Below are 15,096 nucleotides of genomic sequence, written 5' to 3' on the forward strand. Positions count from 1 at the left end.
AAGAAAAGTCACGTGGTGGTTGTGGTGGTGGTGGTCATCGCACACGCCACGGTGACGAGCGAGCGCCTCAGAAGGTGAACACGAGGGTGCCGTCCACGCTGGTACAGAGGGGGGCTTTTCTGGCTCCCCAGCGTTCGAAGAAGACGTGCACATCACCGACATGTGTGTGGTACGCGTGCTCCAGCCGGAGCCGCGCCTTGAGCAGGCCCCTGAACACTGGAAGCACAGAGCAGCCGTCAGTGTCACCTTGCAGCATCTTTTCCTCGTTCTGTCCACCGCCATCTTCGCCTGAGCACAGGCGAAGTTGGCGAGGTCATGGCGCTTGTTAGCCAGGTAAGGCACCAGCCCATATACAAAGCTGTTGTTGTAGAAGGGAACCCCCAGTTTCCTGAAGATGTCCCCCAAAAGGCGGTACATTGGTTTGAGCCGCTGGCAGCGTAAGTACTGGTGGGGCAGATCCTCCCTGGCACCGCAGGGAATGCACAAGTCTGTTACCCCCGGCGAGATTCGGCTGAGCCACACGGCCGATGGCAACGTGCAGTGTGCCAACCTCCACTGGAGGTCACCGCAGCGTTTGGCTACGGGGGAGACTTGTACATTTGTTTCCACTGAGGGGCGGCCGCAATGAGGGGAGAGAAATGGTCTCTCCATTTTGTGTCCGGTAGGTCGGCCAGAGAGAGAGAGGGCATTGTTGTGAGGCGTGGATGCCGCGTGTCAGCTAAGGCGGAGATAATTGGATTATTGACGTCGAACTTTGTTCGTACGAGTTTGGTCAAATGTTGCCGCGTGTCCAAAACCAACTTCCACTCCCCAAGCGAGCAAGCCATGGACATCTGTGGGGAAAGAGCTTCACAGCTCATCGGGTTTCTCCAGGATAAACAAAGATTCTGATTGTTATTCCGTCTTCCGTGCCACGAAAGCACGTTCCGGCTCAGCGGGCTTTCATCATCATCATCGTCACCTTCATCATCATCACCTTCATCATCATCATCATCGTCACCTTCATCATCATCATCATCACCTTCATCATCATCATCATCGTCACCTTCATCGTCATCATCACCTTCATCATCATCGTCACCTTCATCATCATCATCACCTTCATCATCATCATCACCTTCATCATCATCACCTTCATCATCATCATCACCTTCATCATCATCGTAGTCAGCCATGGGCCAATCCACTGCTGGATGAAGGCCTTCCCCATGCCCCGCCGCCACCGTCATCTCTCCCGATCCCACGACGTACAGATCCTCCACCCAGCAACGGCACACTTCGTGGATGTTGTCGCTCCATCCCGTTGCCTGACCGTTAAAACCAGTAATGTCTTCTTTTTTAAATATATCTTCATTCATATCGAGGCGATGTGCGCGCCCGATACATCGCGTCGTGACGCACGAGTACAAGGCGCCGTCAACGTGAGCCGAACCGGTGATGAAAAGCAAGGGGGGTGGAAAGATTGGGAACGGCCTCGGTGCCCCCAAACCATGCAGGGTCCCACCGACAGGGGAAATGGTGACTTTGGTTTTTAAAGGGGGGAAGGGATGACAAGGAGAGAGGGGTAGAACCGAAACACAGCTGACGTCAAGAAAATAAAAACAAAAGAGGCGGCCTCAACGACAATGTTTGCTTTCCACTCCGAATCCGGCTGCCGTCAAATCTGCGGGGGTTCTGCCCCTTATCCTCGTTCCCTGTCACCTCCTGGGTCACAGACCTATCCCATAATTTATTGGTGGCCGGTCTCAAGCAGGATCCCCCACTCTCCCTGAAGCCAGGAGGCCTCCAATAAGCTCTACTTAACTTGAGGAGTCTCTAGCCATCTAATAATTGGGCGAGTTAAAATCCAGAGATCGATATCCTGGGATATCAATTCTTGAATCCCTAATCTGTAGCTACCTGAATAATTGAGAGTGTGGGATAGCCCCTTCCATCCAAAGATGGCTGACCCTTTCCAGACCAAGGATGTTCCAACTGTCGCGATGTGTGACCTTTTCCCTAGCGCCAGCCGATCCCCTGTGGAGAGGGCTCTGCAGGAAGGTTCCTCGGCTGTACCCCTCGCGGCATGCTTTTGGTGCAAGCCAGCACATACCCCTCAAGGGACCATGGTCTGACAAGACTCTTGGCTATTCCTTCTTCTGCGTGTCAAACCAGCCTTTCGTAGTAGTCGTATTCCAAGAAGCATTCGTTGATATTTTTGGTCCTGGTACGGGGGGGGGGGGTATTTTATTTTGCGTCAGAGGGGTGTTTTCTGGATTGAACCATTCTCGCTAATAATTGTGTGGTGGCTGGGGATTGGTCGTGGAAGGGAATCCTGGCTATTTATGTAACCTTCTCGTCTGATCGTTGATCAGTTTATGAAGTTCTAGTATCGTCCCATCCACTTATTTGATTATTGCAGCTGATTGCGTGGCTTTCAACGTCTCGTGTAGCTTAGCGAGGGTATCCTCCAGTTGCCGTTGTCTCCCCCGGGTTTCTTTAAGCCTCCGCGCTCCCTTCTCCTACGGAGAACCTCTGATTCATTCGCTTTAAGTGTGTCCCGTAGTATTTGAGGAGAGGGAGGCGGGGGATGAAGCGGAATTGATCCAAATACATTCCTCAGCTTCCTCTCTCATTTGACCAGTTGATGGGTCCTCGAAGAGTCGACGGTCTAGGGACCGATAATTAATGATTAGTCGTGGTACCTTCGGTCTAGGGACCGATAATTAATGATTAGTCGTGGTACCTTCGGTCTAGGGACCGATAATTAATGATTAGTCGTGTTACCTTCGGTCTAGGGACCGATAATTAATGATTAGTCGTGGTATCTTCGGTCTAGGGACCGATAATTAATGATTGGTCGTGGTATCTTTGGGGTCTTGGATGAATGGGATTGGTACCGGAGCAAATGGTGGCACAGTTGCATATCCGGGTTCTCTGCTTTGGTGAGGTGCGTTCATTAGCTCAGAGAAGGACGTTAGTGAACTGGAACGCAGAGTGAAATTTCGAGTCAATCTTCATTGCGTGGCTATCAGTGACCAGGGACTGAGACCATCAACTCACTGCAGTTGAGAACCCGGTCCGCACACGGGCAGCGGCCCATGACCCTGGAGTCGAACCCCTCGACTCAGCCACAAGGGGCTCGCGACGAAACGTTCTCGAGAAGGCGCGGCCGTGGCCCCCACCAATCGTCGCCGGCGCGCAAAGTTTTAACGCGCCGAGTAAAGCGACACGATTCATTCCCCATCGCCGCGGCGCGTCACGCGCGGCGCGTCACGCGCGGCGCGTCGCGCGCGCCTTCGCCACTTGGTGCCAAAAAGGGCCGAGCGAAGGCGCGGCGGCCACTTCCGACGAGTCTAAGAAAAGGGCCTCGAAATAAAAAGGACTCGAGGCCCTCCCCTCCCCCCGGCGGCTCCCCCCACGACCCCCACCACCCACCACAACGCGCGTGCGCGCGTCCATCGGGCGCGTTCCGCGTGCGCCCCGCTCGCGCGCGCGGCTCCTCCTCCTCCTCTTTCTCCGTCTAGACACGGCGCCTTTGTTCGCGATCACAAATCCGGCCCGACAGCTCCCGACAGCTTCCAACAGCGAACCGCCAATCGCCGCGCTCGCAGGGGGCCCCACTCCTCCTGCAGCGCGAGTCACCGCCAACACCACCGCCGCTACCAGCACCGCTACCAGCACCGCCGCCACCACCGCTACCAGCACCGCCACCACCGCTACCAGCACCACCACCACCGCTACCAGCACCGCCGCCACCACCGCTACCAGCACCACCACCACCGCCCCCACCACCGCTACCAGCACCACCACCACCGCTACCAGCACCGCCGCCACCACCGCTACCAGCACCGCCACCACCGCTACCAGCACCACCACCACCGCTACCAGCACCGCCGCCACCACCGCTACCAGCACCACCACCACCGCTACCAGCACCGCCGCCACCACTACCGCCGCCCCCACCACCACCACCGCTACCAGCACCGCCGTCACCATTTAGACTTCCTGGGTTCTGCCCCCCCCCCCCCCCAAGACGCTTGACGCACGACGCTCGCTCAGAAAGTGAAATGCCTCCGACGGTTTCTTTTACACCGCAACCGCACGACGCTGACGAGGAGGCGCTCTCCAGCATCGGTGGACACGAAGTTACTTTTCAATCCGGTCCCCATCCATGCCAACGGTGACCCCCCCCCGTATCTGAACCTCTCCCAGCCCTGTGGATGTTCCTGGCCGCCTCTACCAAGCCGCTCGCTTGGCAAAGTGCGGGCAACGGTTTAACTTGTAAACGTCGCCCACATTGCCGCATTATCCTCGTAGCACAAGTAGCTGCACATGCTGCGGGCCCCGCGCTAAATGCTTTCAAGCTCTCAATTCCGGTTCAGTGATTCTGCACTTGCTCTATTACTATAGTACTATACCGCCTTCAACTTTTATGAACGACTGGGTGTTTAAGGTTAGCGATTTGCCGTATTATCTCGCCGTATAGCAAATGAAAAAAATCAATTACTTTACTATGCAAGTTAAACATTAGTGTTTTAATATTTATGATTTCTTTATTTAGTGCCCCTTCATGACATCTGCTGCAGGCCCCGCGCGAGCTTGACCCGGCACTGACCACGCATCTCTCGGCTTGACCGGCGAGCGGGTGGAAGAGCGATGCTTGGCGCCTCGTCAAACACTTTGCCCGCGCGCCACGTGGACGTCTGATTGGCTTGGCCGCGGTCGGGTGGCGGAGGACTTCACGGACGACCGAGTTTATCGGATCGTCACGTGACCTATCCTGGAAAATAAACGTACGAATCTTGACATTGGCGGTGAAAAGCGAGGCGTTCACGATCAACCGGTGGCACCATCACTGCCACCACCACCATCACAACTACCACCACCGCCACGACCACAGCCGCCACCACCAGCACCGTCGCCGCACACATTTGTTTTGAAGCATCCCTGGGGCATGGTGACATTGCCGTGGCTGTGAGGGAGTCAATGGGGAGGGCTGATGTGTGGTGGTGGTGGGGTGGTGGTGTCAGCGATGGGGGTGGTGGAGGGTCCCCGGCCTGCGACGAGAGTGAACCGGGGTGTGTTTCATCCGCTCGGCCTGTTTGAATGCAGGGCGCTTGAGGGGCGATTTTAATGTCGTACCTGAAGGGCGACGGTGGCGATGATGATGGTAACATTGCTCGTAGCGACGATGATAACACGATGTGTGCGTCGCTTTTGATGGGAGCGATGTTGTCAGTGAAGATAATGGTGGTGGTGGTGATAATGGTGGTCGTGATGATAATGGTGGTGATGGTGGTGATGATGATGATGGTGGTGGTGATGGTGATGATGGTGGTGGTGGTGATGATAATGGTGGTGGTGGTGATAATGGTGGTCGTGATGATAATGGTGGTGGTGGTGGTGATAATGGTGGTGATAGTGGTGGTGGTGGTTATGGTGGTGGTGGTGATAATGGTGGTCGTAATGATAATGGTGGTGGTGGTGATAATGGAGGTGGTGATGATAATGGTGGTGGTGGTGATGGTGGTGGTGAAGATAATGGTGGTGGTGGAGGTAGTGATGATAATGCAGCTGTTGCTGCTGTTTCTGCTGTGAATGAGCCTCCTGGTGATCATGATGATGTTGGTGCAGGCTTCATCACTCCCGTGTGTACAAATTAATAGAATAATCCCAGATAGGCGAGTATCACACCGATACGGATACTCGCCTATTGAAGATCTTAAAGAGGGGAATAGCATTGTGAGACTTGCCTATGTGAATAGGAGATCCCATATAGGCGGGGATCAATGTGATACTCGCCTGCGTGATTCGGATATCCCATGTAGGGATCTCTGCTTTTCATTCCCACCGCCTTTATTTTGTTTACGGGATTCACGGCGATAGCGAAGGCTGCGTGAGAGTCCGCAGCGATCGGTCCGCGCGGGCGACGCGTTTGGGGGGGCGGGGGTGGGGGGACCTCCACCGAACATCGAACTCCGCACCACGCCAAGTCCCTGGAACTCCGCACGCCAAGTCCCTCGGCGGCCGGGAGAGGCGACGAAGCGCGGCCCGGTCGCCACGGCGGCGGCTGCGGCGGCGCGGGGCTCACGGCGAGCCGAGCGCCTCTCGGGTTGCGGGTGGAACGCGATCGCCCCGCAGCTGGTGCCCGCACCGTGCCGGGCGGTCGCCCCGGGCCACGCTGAATATTTCATGGGGGCGGCGTCGGCGTCACGGGGACGAGGGTTCCCTGGCGCTCCACGCCACCGTCGTTTGTCGCGAGTCTGGACGGGCGGGCGGGCGAGCAGAGAGAGAGAGACGGGGGCAGGGGGGTGCCATGGCCCAGGTCACCCCTGGTTCGGCGGGAGCGAGGGCGTTTGATGTCGCCGCTCTGCGACTGCTCCGCGTCGTCGTGACCACCGCGCGCTGCCGCTCGTCCCCAATCGTTTGCGGCGACGCTGCCGAGTAGAGACCGGACGGTCCGTCCCTCGTCCAGTGTCACCCGGCGTGTCACGGCGCGTTGCGTGAGCGCGCGTCCAGCGTCCAGGCAGACCGCTCCATCAGGCTATTGTCCAGAGGGCCCCATCAGACGCGGACCTGTCAGGCCACCGTCTAAGGGGGAGAGGGAGCGCGCTCCGTCAATCGGCACTCGGCGCGTCTCGCGTCCGGAGCCCTCGGCGCCGCAGAGGGCGACCGCCGGGTGAGGAGGCCTCGCCGCCCGGGGGGGAGGGGGACGCGGGGGAGGAGCGGCCACGCGGCCATGGGCCCCGGCGACGAGGCCGGCCGGGGTGTCTCCGGGCGGCCGAGGGACGGGGGCCGTCGCGGGCCCCGGGAGCTCGACGTGAGGGGCCTGGACGCCGAGTCCCGGACGGAGGCGGCGGGACGCGGCCTGGGCTTCTGGGACGGGATGGCCCCCACGTCGAAGCTGCGCAGGTGCCAGCTGTGGATCAACCGCATGTACAGCAGCCAGGTGAGGCGGGCCGCGGCGGTCTTGCACGCGGGACGCTGCCGTCGCGCGGTGGAGTCGAGGTTTATCAAGCGGTCGTGAGCTGGAAGGCAGTGGCCAAGCGGGCGAGCCGCCCAAGCTCTGCGGTTCTCTATATATATGAAGATGTGTTCAGCTATTTAATGAGTGTTTATACACGTGGGAGGAAACCGGAGCACCCGGAAGAAGCCCCGCTCGTGCGAGGGGGCAACGCTCTATCCCCGTTTAGATGGAGCGGATGTGTGTGAGTCCGCACTTTTGTGTAGCGCCGTCTCCTGGCGAGCCAGGGTACGGCTCCTCCTTGCCGCCCACGGGAATGGAGTTTCACACCATCTGTGTGCGACCCAACAACCCTCGCTGCTGCCTCCACGGCGCAGGATTGCAGGCCGCCACGTGGAGCGGAGCCGCCACCACCACTGCCCAGCTCATCCACGCAGCATCATGCTTAGCGCACTGTACTTGTAATCCAGAGGTCCGCCGGTTCGACTCCATTCACATACAGAACCACTCGCATAAGAGAAGCACAGACTTAATAGAGATATATAGATTCACAATGAGACACATACTCACACAGACACCCTTAGACTCACACAGAGATCTATGGATTCACATTAAGACCCATAGACTCACATAGAGACCCAACGACTCACAGAGATCTCTACATTTATACTGAGACCATAGACTCACACAGAAATCCACAGATTCACATACAGAATCATACACTGACAGAGACCCACAGACTCACATAGAGACACACACAGAGCCAGAGATTCACGCAGAGACCCAGGCACAAATATGTAAATGAAGGAGGCATCACGGAGGTGCACCGCCACTCTGCTACTCTTGACACAATCCTCTGGCTCATTAACCACCGCAATGTGAAGTTGTTTCTGATGCCCGAGATCAACAACAGCCGTCCGAAGATTGTTAACCATCTTGTTCCAGGCCACGCCATTGACACGCTGCACCCACGTCCCCTCAAGGCCCCTAACATCTGGACATGATGCTGATCTTCTCTCTTCATTCCCAGGTCGATGTTTCGGTCCATGGGTGACCGAGCACTTCCCCGTGTAGCCCCCAGGCCAAGGAACGCTCTTCCACGAGACATCAGAGGGATCTCGGAGTCTGTGGACATTTAAAAAATGCGCATTTAAACCTATTTATACGTTTCTGCTTATTCGTAAATTATTCTTTAAATTTATTTCTAATATTATCTCTACGCCGAGTGTCTGCTGCTGCTGTGTCCAGTACAGCGCTTCGAGATCGTCATAAGCCATGGCCAATCGAGTAAAACATAGAACGTTGATCCAACGTTGTGCCGATGAGTCCACTTGTAGTGCCGCCGTCTCCTGCCAGGCCAGGGTATGGCACCTCCACGCCCACGGGAAGAGAGTTTCACAGCATCCGCGTGTGATCCACAACCCTCGCCGCTGCCTCCCACTGCCGGAAGCGCCCAGAGCAGTTCGTGTCACTGCTGTTGGGCCGTGAGCGGGACTCGAGCTCAGCTCGCCGGGACTCGAGCTCAGCTCGCCGGGACTCGAGCTCAGCTCGCCGGGCTCGTAACGCGGTGCGGTGACTCCTGCGCGACACTCACGCACGGAGTCGGCTACCGGATTGTTGAGCCGCACGGTACAGGATGAGAAAAACAAAGTTTTGCTGGCTGGCTGGCTGGCTGACTTTTACGTCCGGACGGGACGGATCCCGTCCATAGGAAGTGTTCACCTACATCGTAAACACGTGCGTCTCATAATCAGAACCCCCACACCCCCAAGTTAATGGTTCGGTGCCGTACGTGGTTCCAGGACCACCTGAGCTGGGACCGGTGGGAGGTGGACCACCGGGGCTTGCTGCCTGGGCCCGCCGCCAGGGACCCCAAACTAGCGCACGTCGCTACGGCCGGTGAGGACAGCCGCACCACGCCAACACTGATGCACCACTCTACCCCCCCTCCCCTTCAACCCCTCCCCCCTTCAACCCCCCCCCTTCAACCCCCCCCCCCCTTCGACCCCCCCCTTCAACCCCCCCCCTTCAACCCCCCACCCCCCCTCTTCAACCCCCCACCCCTCCTTCAACCCCCACACCCCCTTCAAAAAGGTCCCATTTTGTAGATGCTCACCGCGAGATATGAATGCTCTGATGGTGCGTCATCGCCTTTGTGCTGTTCGCCTTTTGGCGTTTTCTGCTCTGACACTGGTGGGACTGGGCCATAAAGCCGGCTGCTGTCTCTGATGCAGGACAATCGGTTTTAAATTCAATGCATACATGAACAGAGCACGTGTTGTTTGCATGTTTTACCACAAGTACCGTGTGGTTAGTGCAGACTTGATGCCTTGCAGAAGGCGTCTATTTGGTGTTTGAACATCTTGACGCTCGTGTTTTATTGCCATTGGGTTAAACCTTTTATTATGCTTTTCCATAATTTTGTAACTGGAAAAGCGGTCCCATAGATATGCAACTCCACACGGCTTGTCGTGCCACAAATGCACCACGATACCACCTCGCTGATCTCGTTAAGGAGCATAAAACATCGCGCGAACTCCGGTGCTCATCCTCACAGCAGCGGCTTTTGGCTGCTGGCCATAGCGCAAGGAAGAGGGTTCCAGACGGCCGCTTCTGCGGCCGTCTGGAACCCTCTTCCTTGCGCTATTAGGCAGCCATTGGGAGCTATGCACATTTAAATCGTCTAGATCGACAAAGTCGCTTCTCCAAAGCTGCTTTTGTGCTTAATTTGCGTCCTTCGCCCGCACCTCCGATTATCGCGATTGGCGCTACGGACGGAGCGAAATGAGCCCGACGAACATTGCGGTGACCACCACCCTGGTCACGTGTCCACCCTGGTCACGTGTCCGCTGCTCCTGCGTTCGCTCACCAGGTTCCCACGACCACCAGCAGCACTGCCCCGGAGTGCACGCGCCTCCCCTCAAGAGGAACCCGCTGTACCGCGCGGACGCCGCGAGCGGGGGGGCCACGGCCCCCCACGCCGCAGTGGACGCGCTGTCCCCCCTCGCCCGCGTGCCCCCCCGCAGCCAGGCCGCGTGGACCCTGGAGGAGTTCAGCCGCAGGGCCGTGGCCCCCGGGGCTCGGCCCACACCTGCGATGCAGGTGACCGGCGGTGGGGGGGGGGTCACCCCGGGGTCGCGTGGAGATGCAGGTGACCGGCGGTGGGGAGTGGGGGGGGTCACTCCGGGGTCGCGTGGGGATGCAGGTGACCGGCGGTGGGGAGTGGGGGGGGTCACTCCGGGGTCGCGTGGGGATGCAGGTGACCGGCGGTGGGGAGTGGGGGGGGGGGTCACTCCGGGGTCGCGTGGGGATGCAGGTGACCGGCGGTGGGGAGTGGGGGCCACAGCCGTAGCCACAGGCGCACTGGATGCGGTGTGCCGGGTGAGATCAAAAAATACATTTTCCAGGTCAAGTGACCAGGAGAACAGAGCCAGTCGGGCTGAAACGCAGCCCTGAATGCCAAGTGCGGCGCTGTTGACGATGGCCATGCTGCTATTGTTGTTGCTGCTCGCAACAATGCCATGCTGTACCCATGCAGCACCCATGCTGCACCCATGCAGTGCCCACGCTTTAACCATACCGTGCCCACGCTTTAACCATACCGTGCCCACGCTTTAAACATACCATGCCCACGCTTTAACCATGCAGTGCCCATGCTTTAACCATACCGTGCCCACGCTTTAACCATACCATGCCCACGCTTTAACCATACCGTGCCCACGCTTTAAACATACCGTGCCCACGCTTTAACCATACCGTGCCCACGCTTTAACCATACCATGCCCACGCTTTAAACATACCGTGCCCACGCTTTAACCATACCATGCCCACGCTTTAACCATACCGTGCCCACGCTTTAACCATACCGTACCCACGCTTTAACCATACCATGCCCACGCTTTAAACATACCGTGCCCACGCTTTAACCATACCATGCCCACGCTTTAACCATACCGTGCCCACGCTTTAACCATACCATGCCCACGCTTTAAACATACCGTGCCCACGCTTTAACCATACCATGCCCACGCTTTAACCATACCGTGCCCACGCTTTAAACATACCGTGCCCACGCTTTAACCATACCATGCCCACGCTTTAAACATACCGTGCCCACGCTTTAACCATACCGTACCCACGCTTTAACCATACCATGCCCACGCTTTAACCATGCAGTGCCCACGCTTTAACCATACCGTGCCCACGCTTTAACCATACCATGCCCACGCTTTAACCATACCGTGCCCACGCTTTAAACATACCGAGCCCACGCTTTAACCATACCGTGCCCACGCTTTAAACATACCGTGCCCACGCTTTAACCATACAGTGCCCACGCTTTAACCATACCGTGCCCACACTTTAACCATACCGTGCCCACGCTTTAACCATACCGTGCCCACGCTTTAACCATACAGTGCCCACGCTTTAACCATACCGTGCCCATGCTTTAACCATGCCGTGCCCACATTTTAACCATACCGTGCCCACGCTTTAACCATACCGTGCCCACGCTTTAACCATACCGTGCCCACGCTTTAACCATACCGTGCCCACGCTTTAACCATACAGTGCCCACGCTTTAACCATACCGTGCCCACACTTTAACCATACCGTGCCCACGCTTTAACCATACAGTGCCCACGCTTTAACCATACCGTGCCCACACTTTAACCATACCGTGCCCACACTTTAACCATACCGTGCCCACGCTTTAACCATACCGTGCCCACGCTTTAACCATACAGTGCCCACGCTTTAACCATACCGTGCCCACACTTTAACCATACCGTGCCCACGCTTTAACCATACCGTGCCCACTCTTTAACCATACCGTGCCCACACTTTAACCATACAGTGCCCACGCTTTAACCATACCGTGCCCACGCTTTAACCATACCGTGCCCACGCTTTAACCATACAGTGCCCACGCTTTAACCATACCGTGCCCACACTTTAACCATACCGTGCCCACGCTTTAACCATACCGTGCCCACGCTTTAACCATACAGTGCCCACGCTTTAACCATACCGTGCCCACGCTTTAACCATACCGTGCTCACACTTTAACCATACCGTGCCCACGCTTTAACCATACTGTGCCCACACTTTAACCATACCGTGCCCACACTTTAACCATACAGTGCCCACGCTTTAACCATGTCGTGCCCACACTTTAACCATGTAGTGCCCACGCTTTAACCATACCGTGCCCACACTTTAACCATACAGTGCCCACGCTTTAACCATACCGTGCCCACACTTTAACCATGCCGTGCCCACGCTGAACCGATTCTTTACCGAAGCTGCGCCCTTGCCGCTCCCGTGCCCCCCCCCCCCCCCCCCGCAGCGCGCGCTGCGAGCGTCGCAGCCGGAGCGTCTGGAGTTCTGGCTGGAGGACGTGACTACGCCGGGCTACGAGGCCCTGCTGAGGCGCAAGGAGCAGCAGGAGCGGCGCTGGCGCTCGCTGCGCTGCGCCGCGCTGACCCTCGCCACACTCGCCGCGCTGGCGCTGCTCGCCGGACTCGCGGCGGTGGCCGTCAAGTTCTGGGTCAAGTTGTGACGCCCCCCCCGCCCGCCCCCCCCCGCCCCCCCGCCCGCCCGCGTCGGCTGCTTGTCGCAGAGGCTCGCGGTTCGAGAGCGGTGGCCGCCACGGTTAATCGTCGTCGTCGTCGTCGGCCATGGTCAATCCACTGCTGGACGAAGGGCTCCCCACGTCGCCGCCACCTCTCGCGATCTTGCGATGCCATGAACCATCCGGCGCCCGCACCCAAGCCGATTCCGTCGCTCCATCTCCCAGGTGGACGGCCGCTCGGACGCCGTTCCAATTCCTTCGCTGCCGCTCCGTTGTTATTGTTCCTGACCGTCGTCCGTCGCTCCTCCACTGCTCTTCGTCTCATCCACAATGTTCAACCACCACGACACTGCAGGTCACAATAACACGGTCACCCACTCGCATCATTCACTCACCCACCCAACCACTCACCCACCCACCGACTCACCCCCCCACCAACCACTCACCCACCCACCGACTCAACTACCCACCCACCGACTCACTCACCCACCCACCCACTGACTCACCCACCCACCCATCGACTCACCCACCCACCGACTCAACTACCCACCCACCGACTCACTCACTCACCCACCCACCGACTCACCCACCCACCCACCGACTCACCCACCCACCAACCACTCACCCACCCACCGACTCAACTACCCACCCACCGACTCACTCACCCACCCACCGACTCACCGCACTCCGCTGCTCCCCTCGCACTGCTTCCACTTGGGAATTCTCTTCCGTGGTCACTCGTTCTGCGCTCAATTTCAAGGGACGCGTTCCCTCTTTATCACGCAACTTTAATTTCAGACACTGTCTTTCCGACAGACCTGTTCTTCACCTGAGGACGGCTGCTTACGTTGTGGCCGAAACGTCGTGAGAATTGTATTTTATTGTGTTTTATTTGTATTATTTTATTATTTCCCTTCTACGTGACTTTACCGAAAGAACCAAGAAGGTTTAAAAGTGCTGTTTGTTGCTGGCCACTTTGGGCCTGTGATCAGCAACCGCGTGAACAACAAAAGCATAGAAATGGATTTCCGCGTAAATGATTCAATCCACGAATCGATTTAATAATCGATGGATCAACGAGTCATCACTGCCGTTCCCAAATTTTCAAAATTACACCGCAAATTTGTCTGTAGGATTCTACATTGCAGTCATTCAGAGCTACCTTTGGGTTAGATCACGGTGTAGGTAAAATGTACATGTTTTATCCGCACCCTCCACCACCCGACAGAGCCAATCAAACCAAGTTGTCGCGTGATGGGTCGATACGCCAATGGATTTGTTTACTTTCACATGCCAGGGAATCCTCCACGCAAGAGCCTCGGTGTCAATATCGCGATCACGACTCCCCCCCCCCCCTTACTGCCAAAACTTGGCAAGACCCTCCTGAAAACGAGTCGCGAGACCTCGGCGAGCGAAGCTTTCCTTGGGTAGAGAAGCCGAATCGTTACAATAAAGATAATGGCGGCAGAGGGCGCTGCAGGTCCACCCTCAAGTCCACGAGCTCGGAAGCCAGGGGGCCCTGAACCAGCAACCGCTGAGACCCTCGGTTCGCGAATCTGGGTTCGCATCTGGGTTCGAGCCAACTTCGATTTGTTTTCTTTTATCACCGGTGCCCAAAAACGCCCACCGGCCAGCAACAAACGGCACTCGTGAAGTTGCAATAGATGCGAGTGGTGTACACGAGTTGGTGTACACGAGTTGGTGTACACGACCTCTCTGGAATTGAGTAAAGGTAACGTTACAAGAGCTTGGCGGTAGAGAGATGATGTGAGAAGTTTACAATTGTGAGAGATGATGGGAGACGTTTACAATTGTAGATGTCGCCTGGCGATGCTCGTTGTAATTACCGGCAGAACGTCGTCCTCGAATTGTAAATGCTGCGGGTTTGCTCTCCAACACACAACCGGTGTGCTGTAGTTACTAATTGGCATGCGTGTTTACGTGACAACCTTACTAATCGGCTATGTCGGGTGGTGGCGGGTTTAACGACGCATTTATATTTTTGCGATCTCACCCACAAACCTCGATTATGGATAATATTGGTCGAAAGCCTACGGACGACGTGTTAAACTGAAGATTCCATCAGTCGCGCAGTGGGAGGGGAGAGGCAGAAATATAATTGCGACCTGCAGTGTGGTGGGTGAGTGAGTGAATGAGTCAGTGGGTGTGTGGGTAAGTGGGCGAGTGAGTCGGTGAACGAGTGAGCGACACGATGGATGGGTGGGTGTGTAGGGTGGGTGTGTAGGGTGAGTGTGTTGTTGTGACTGACAGTGTCGTGGTTGAACACTGTGGATGAGACAGTCCTCGTCCGGTAGAACCAACATGGGTGGCGACATCAACCAGTGACGGTCACGGGAACGGTGACCATCGCAGTAGGAGCAATAGCAGAGTGATAAGGAGATGACTGATCACCGGTGAGCGAGTGGCTGGAGTAATTGCAAGTGCTGGATCATCGATCAATTTGGTGACCGAAGTCACTCCTGCTAACGAGCCCCTATCCTGGGTCGCTTGACTTCTCACCCGGTTACACTAAATAAACTTGAAGGGTCCTGATTTGAACCAGGTTCTCAAGTGT

At 56.8% G+C, this 15,096-nt stretch overlaps 1 protein-coding gene across 1 annotated transcript; it reads left to right on the forward strand.

The window, feature by feature from the left end:
- Nucleotides 1-6,773: 6,773 nt before the first annotated feature.
- Nucleotides 6,774-12,509, forward strand: MINAR2 (membrane integral NOTCH2 associated receptor 2). The gene is made up of 3 exons (XM_078612409.1): nt 6,774-8,845; nt 9,819-10,048; nt 12,297-12,509. The coding sequence occupies exons 1-3, from the start codon at nt 8,722-8,724 to the stop codon at nt 12,507-12,509; spliced, it is 567 nt and encodes a 188-aa protein (XP_078468535.1). The 5' UTR covers nt 6,774-8,721.
- The last annotated feature ends 2,587 nt before the right edge of the window (nt 12,510-15,096 follow it).

This window comes from Lampetra planeri, chromosome 39 (genome assembly GCF_965212315.1).
Source record: "Lampetra planeri chromosome 39, kcLamPlan1.2.h2, whole genome shotgun sequence".
NCBI lineage: Eukaryota > Metazoa > Chordata > Hyperoartia > Petromyzontiformes > Petromyzontidae > Lampetra > Lampetra planeri.

Bases quoted from the DNA above. Each gene is read 5' to 3' on its own strand.
- MINAR2 (XM_078612409.1), top strand. From the start codon at position 8,722: ATGGTTCGGTGCCGTACGTGGTTCCAGGACCACCTGAGCTGGGACCGG. The intron at 8,846-9,818 runs GTGAGGACAGCC...TTCGCTCACCAG, and splicing joins AGCGCACGTCGCTACGGCCG to GTTCCCACGACCACCAGCAG. The intron at 10,049-12,296 runs GTGACCGGCGGT...CCCCCCCCGCAG, and splicing joins GGCCCACACCTGCGATGCAG to CGCGCGCTGCGAGCGTCGCA.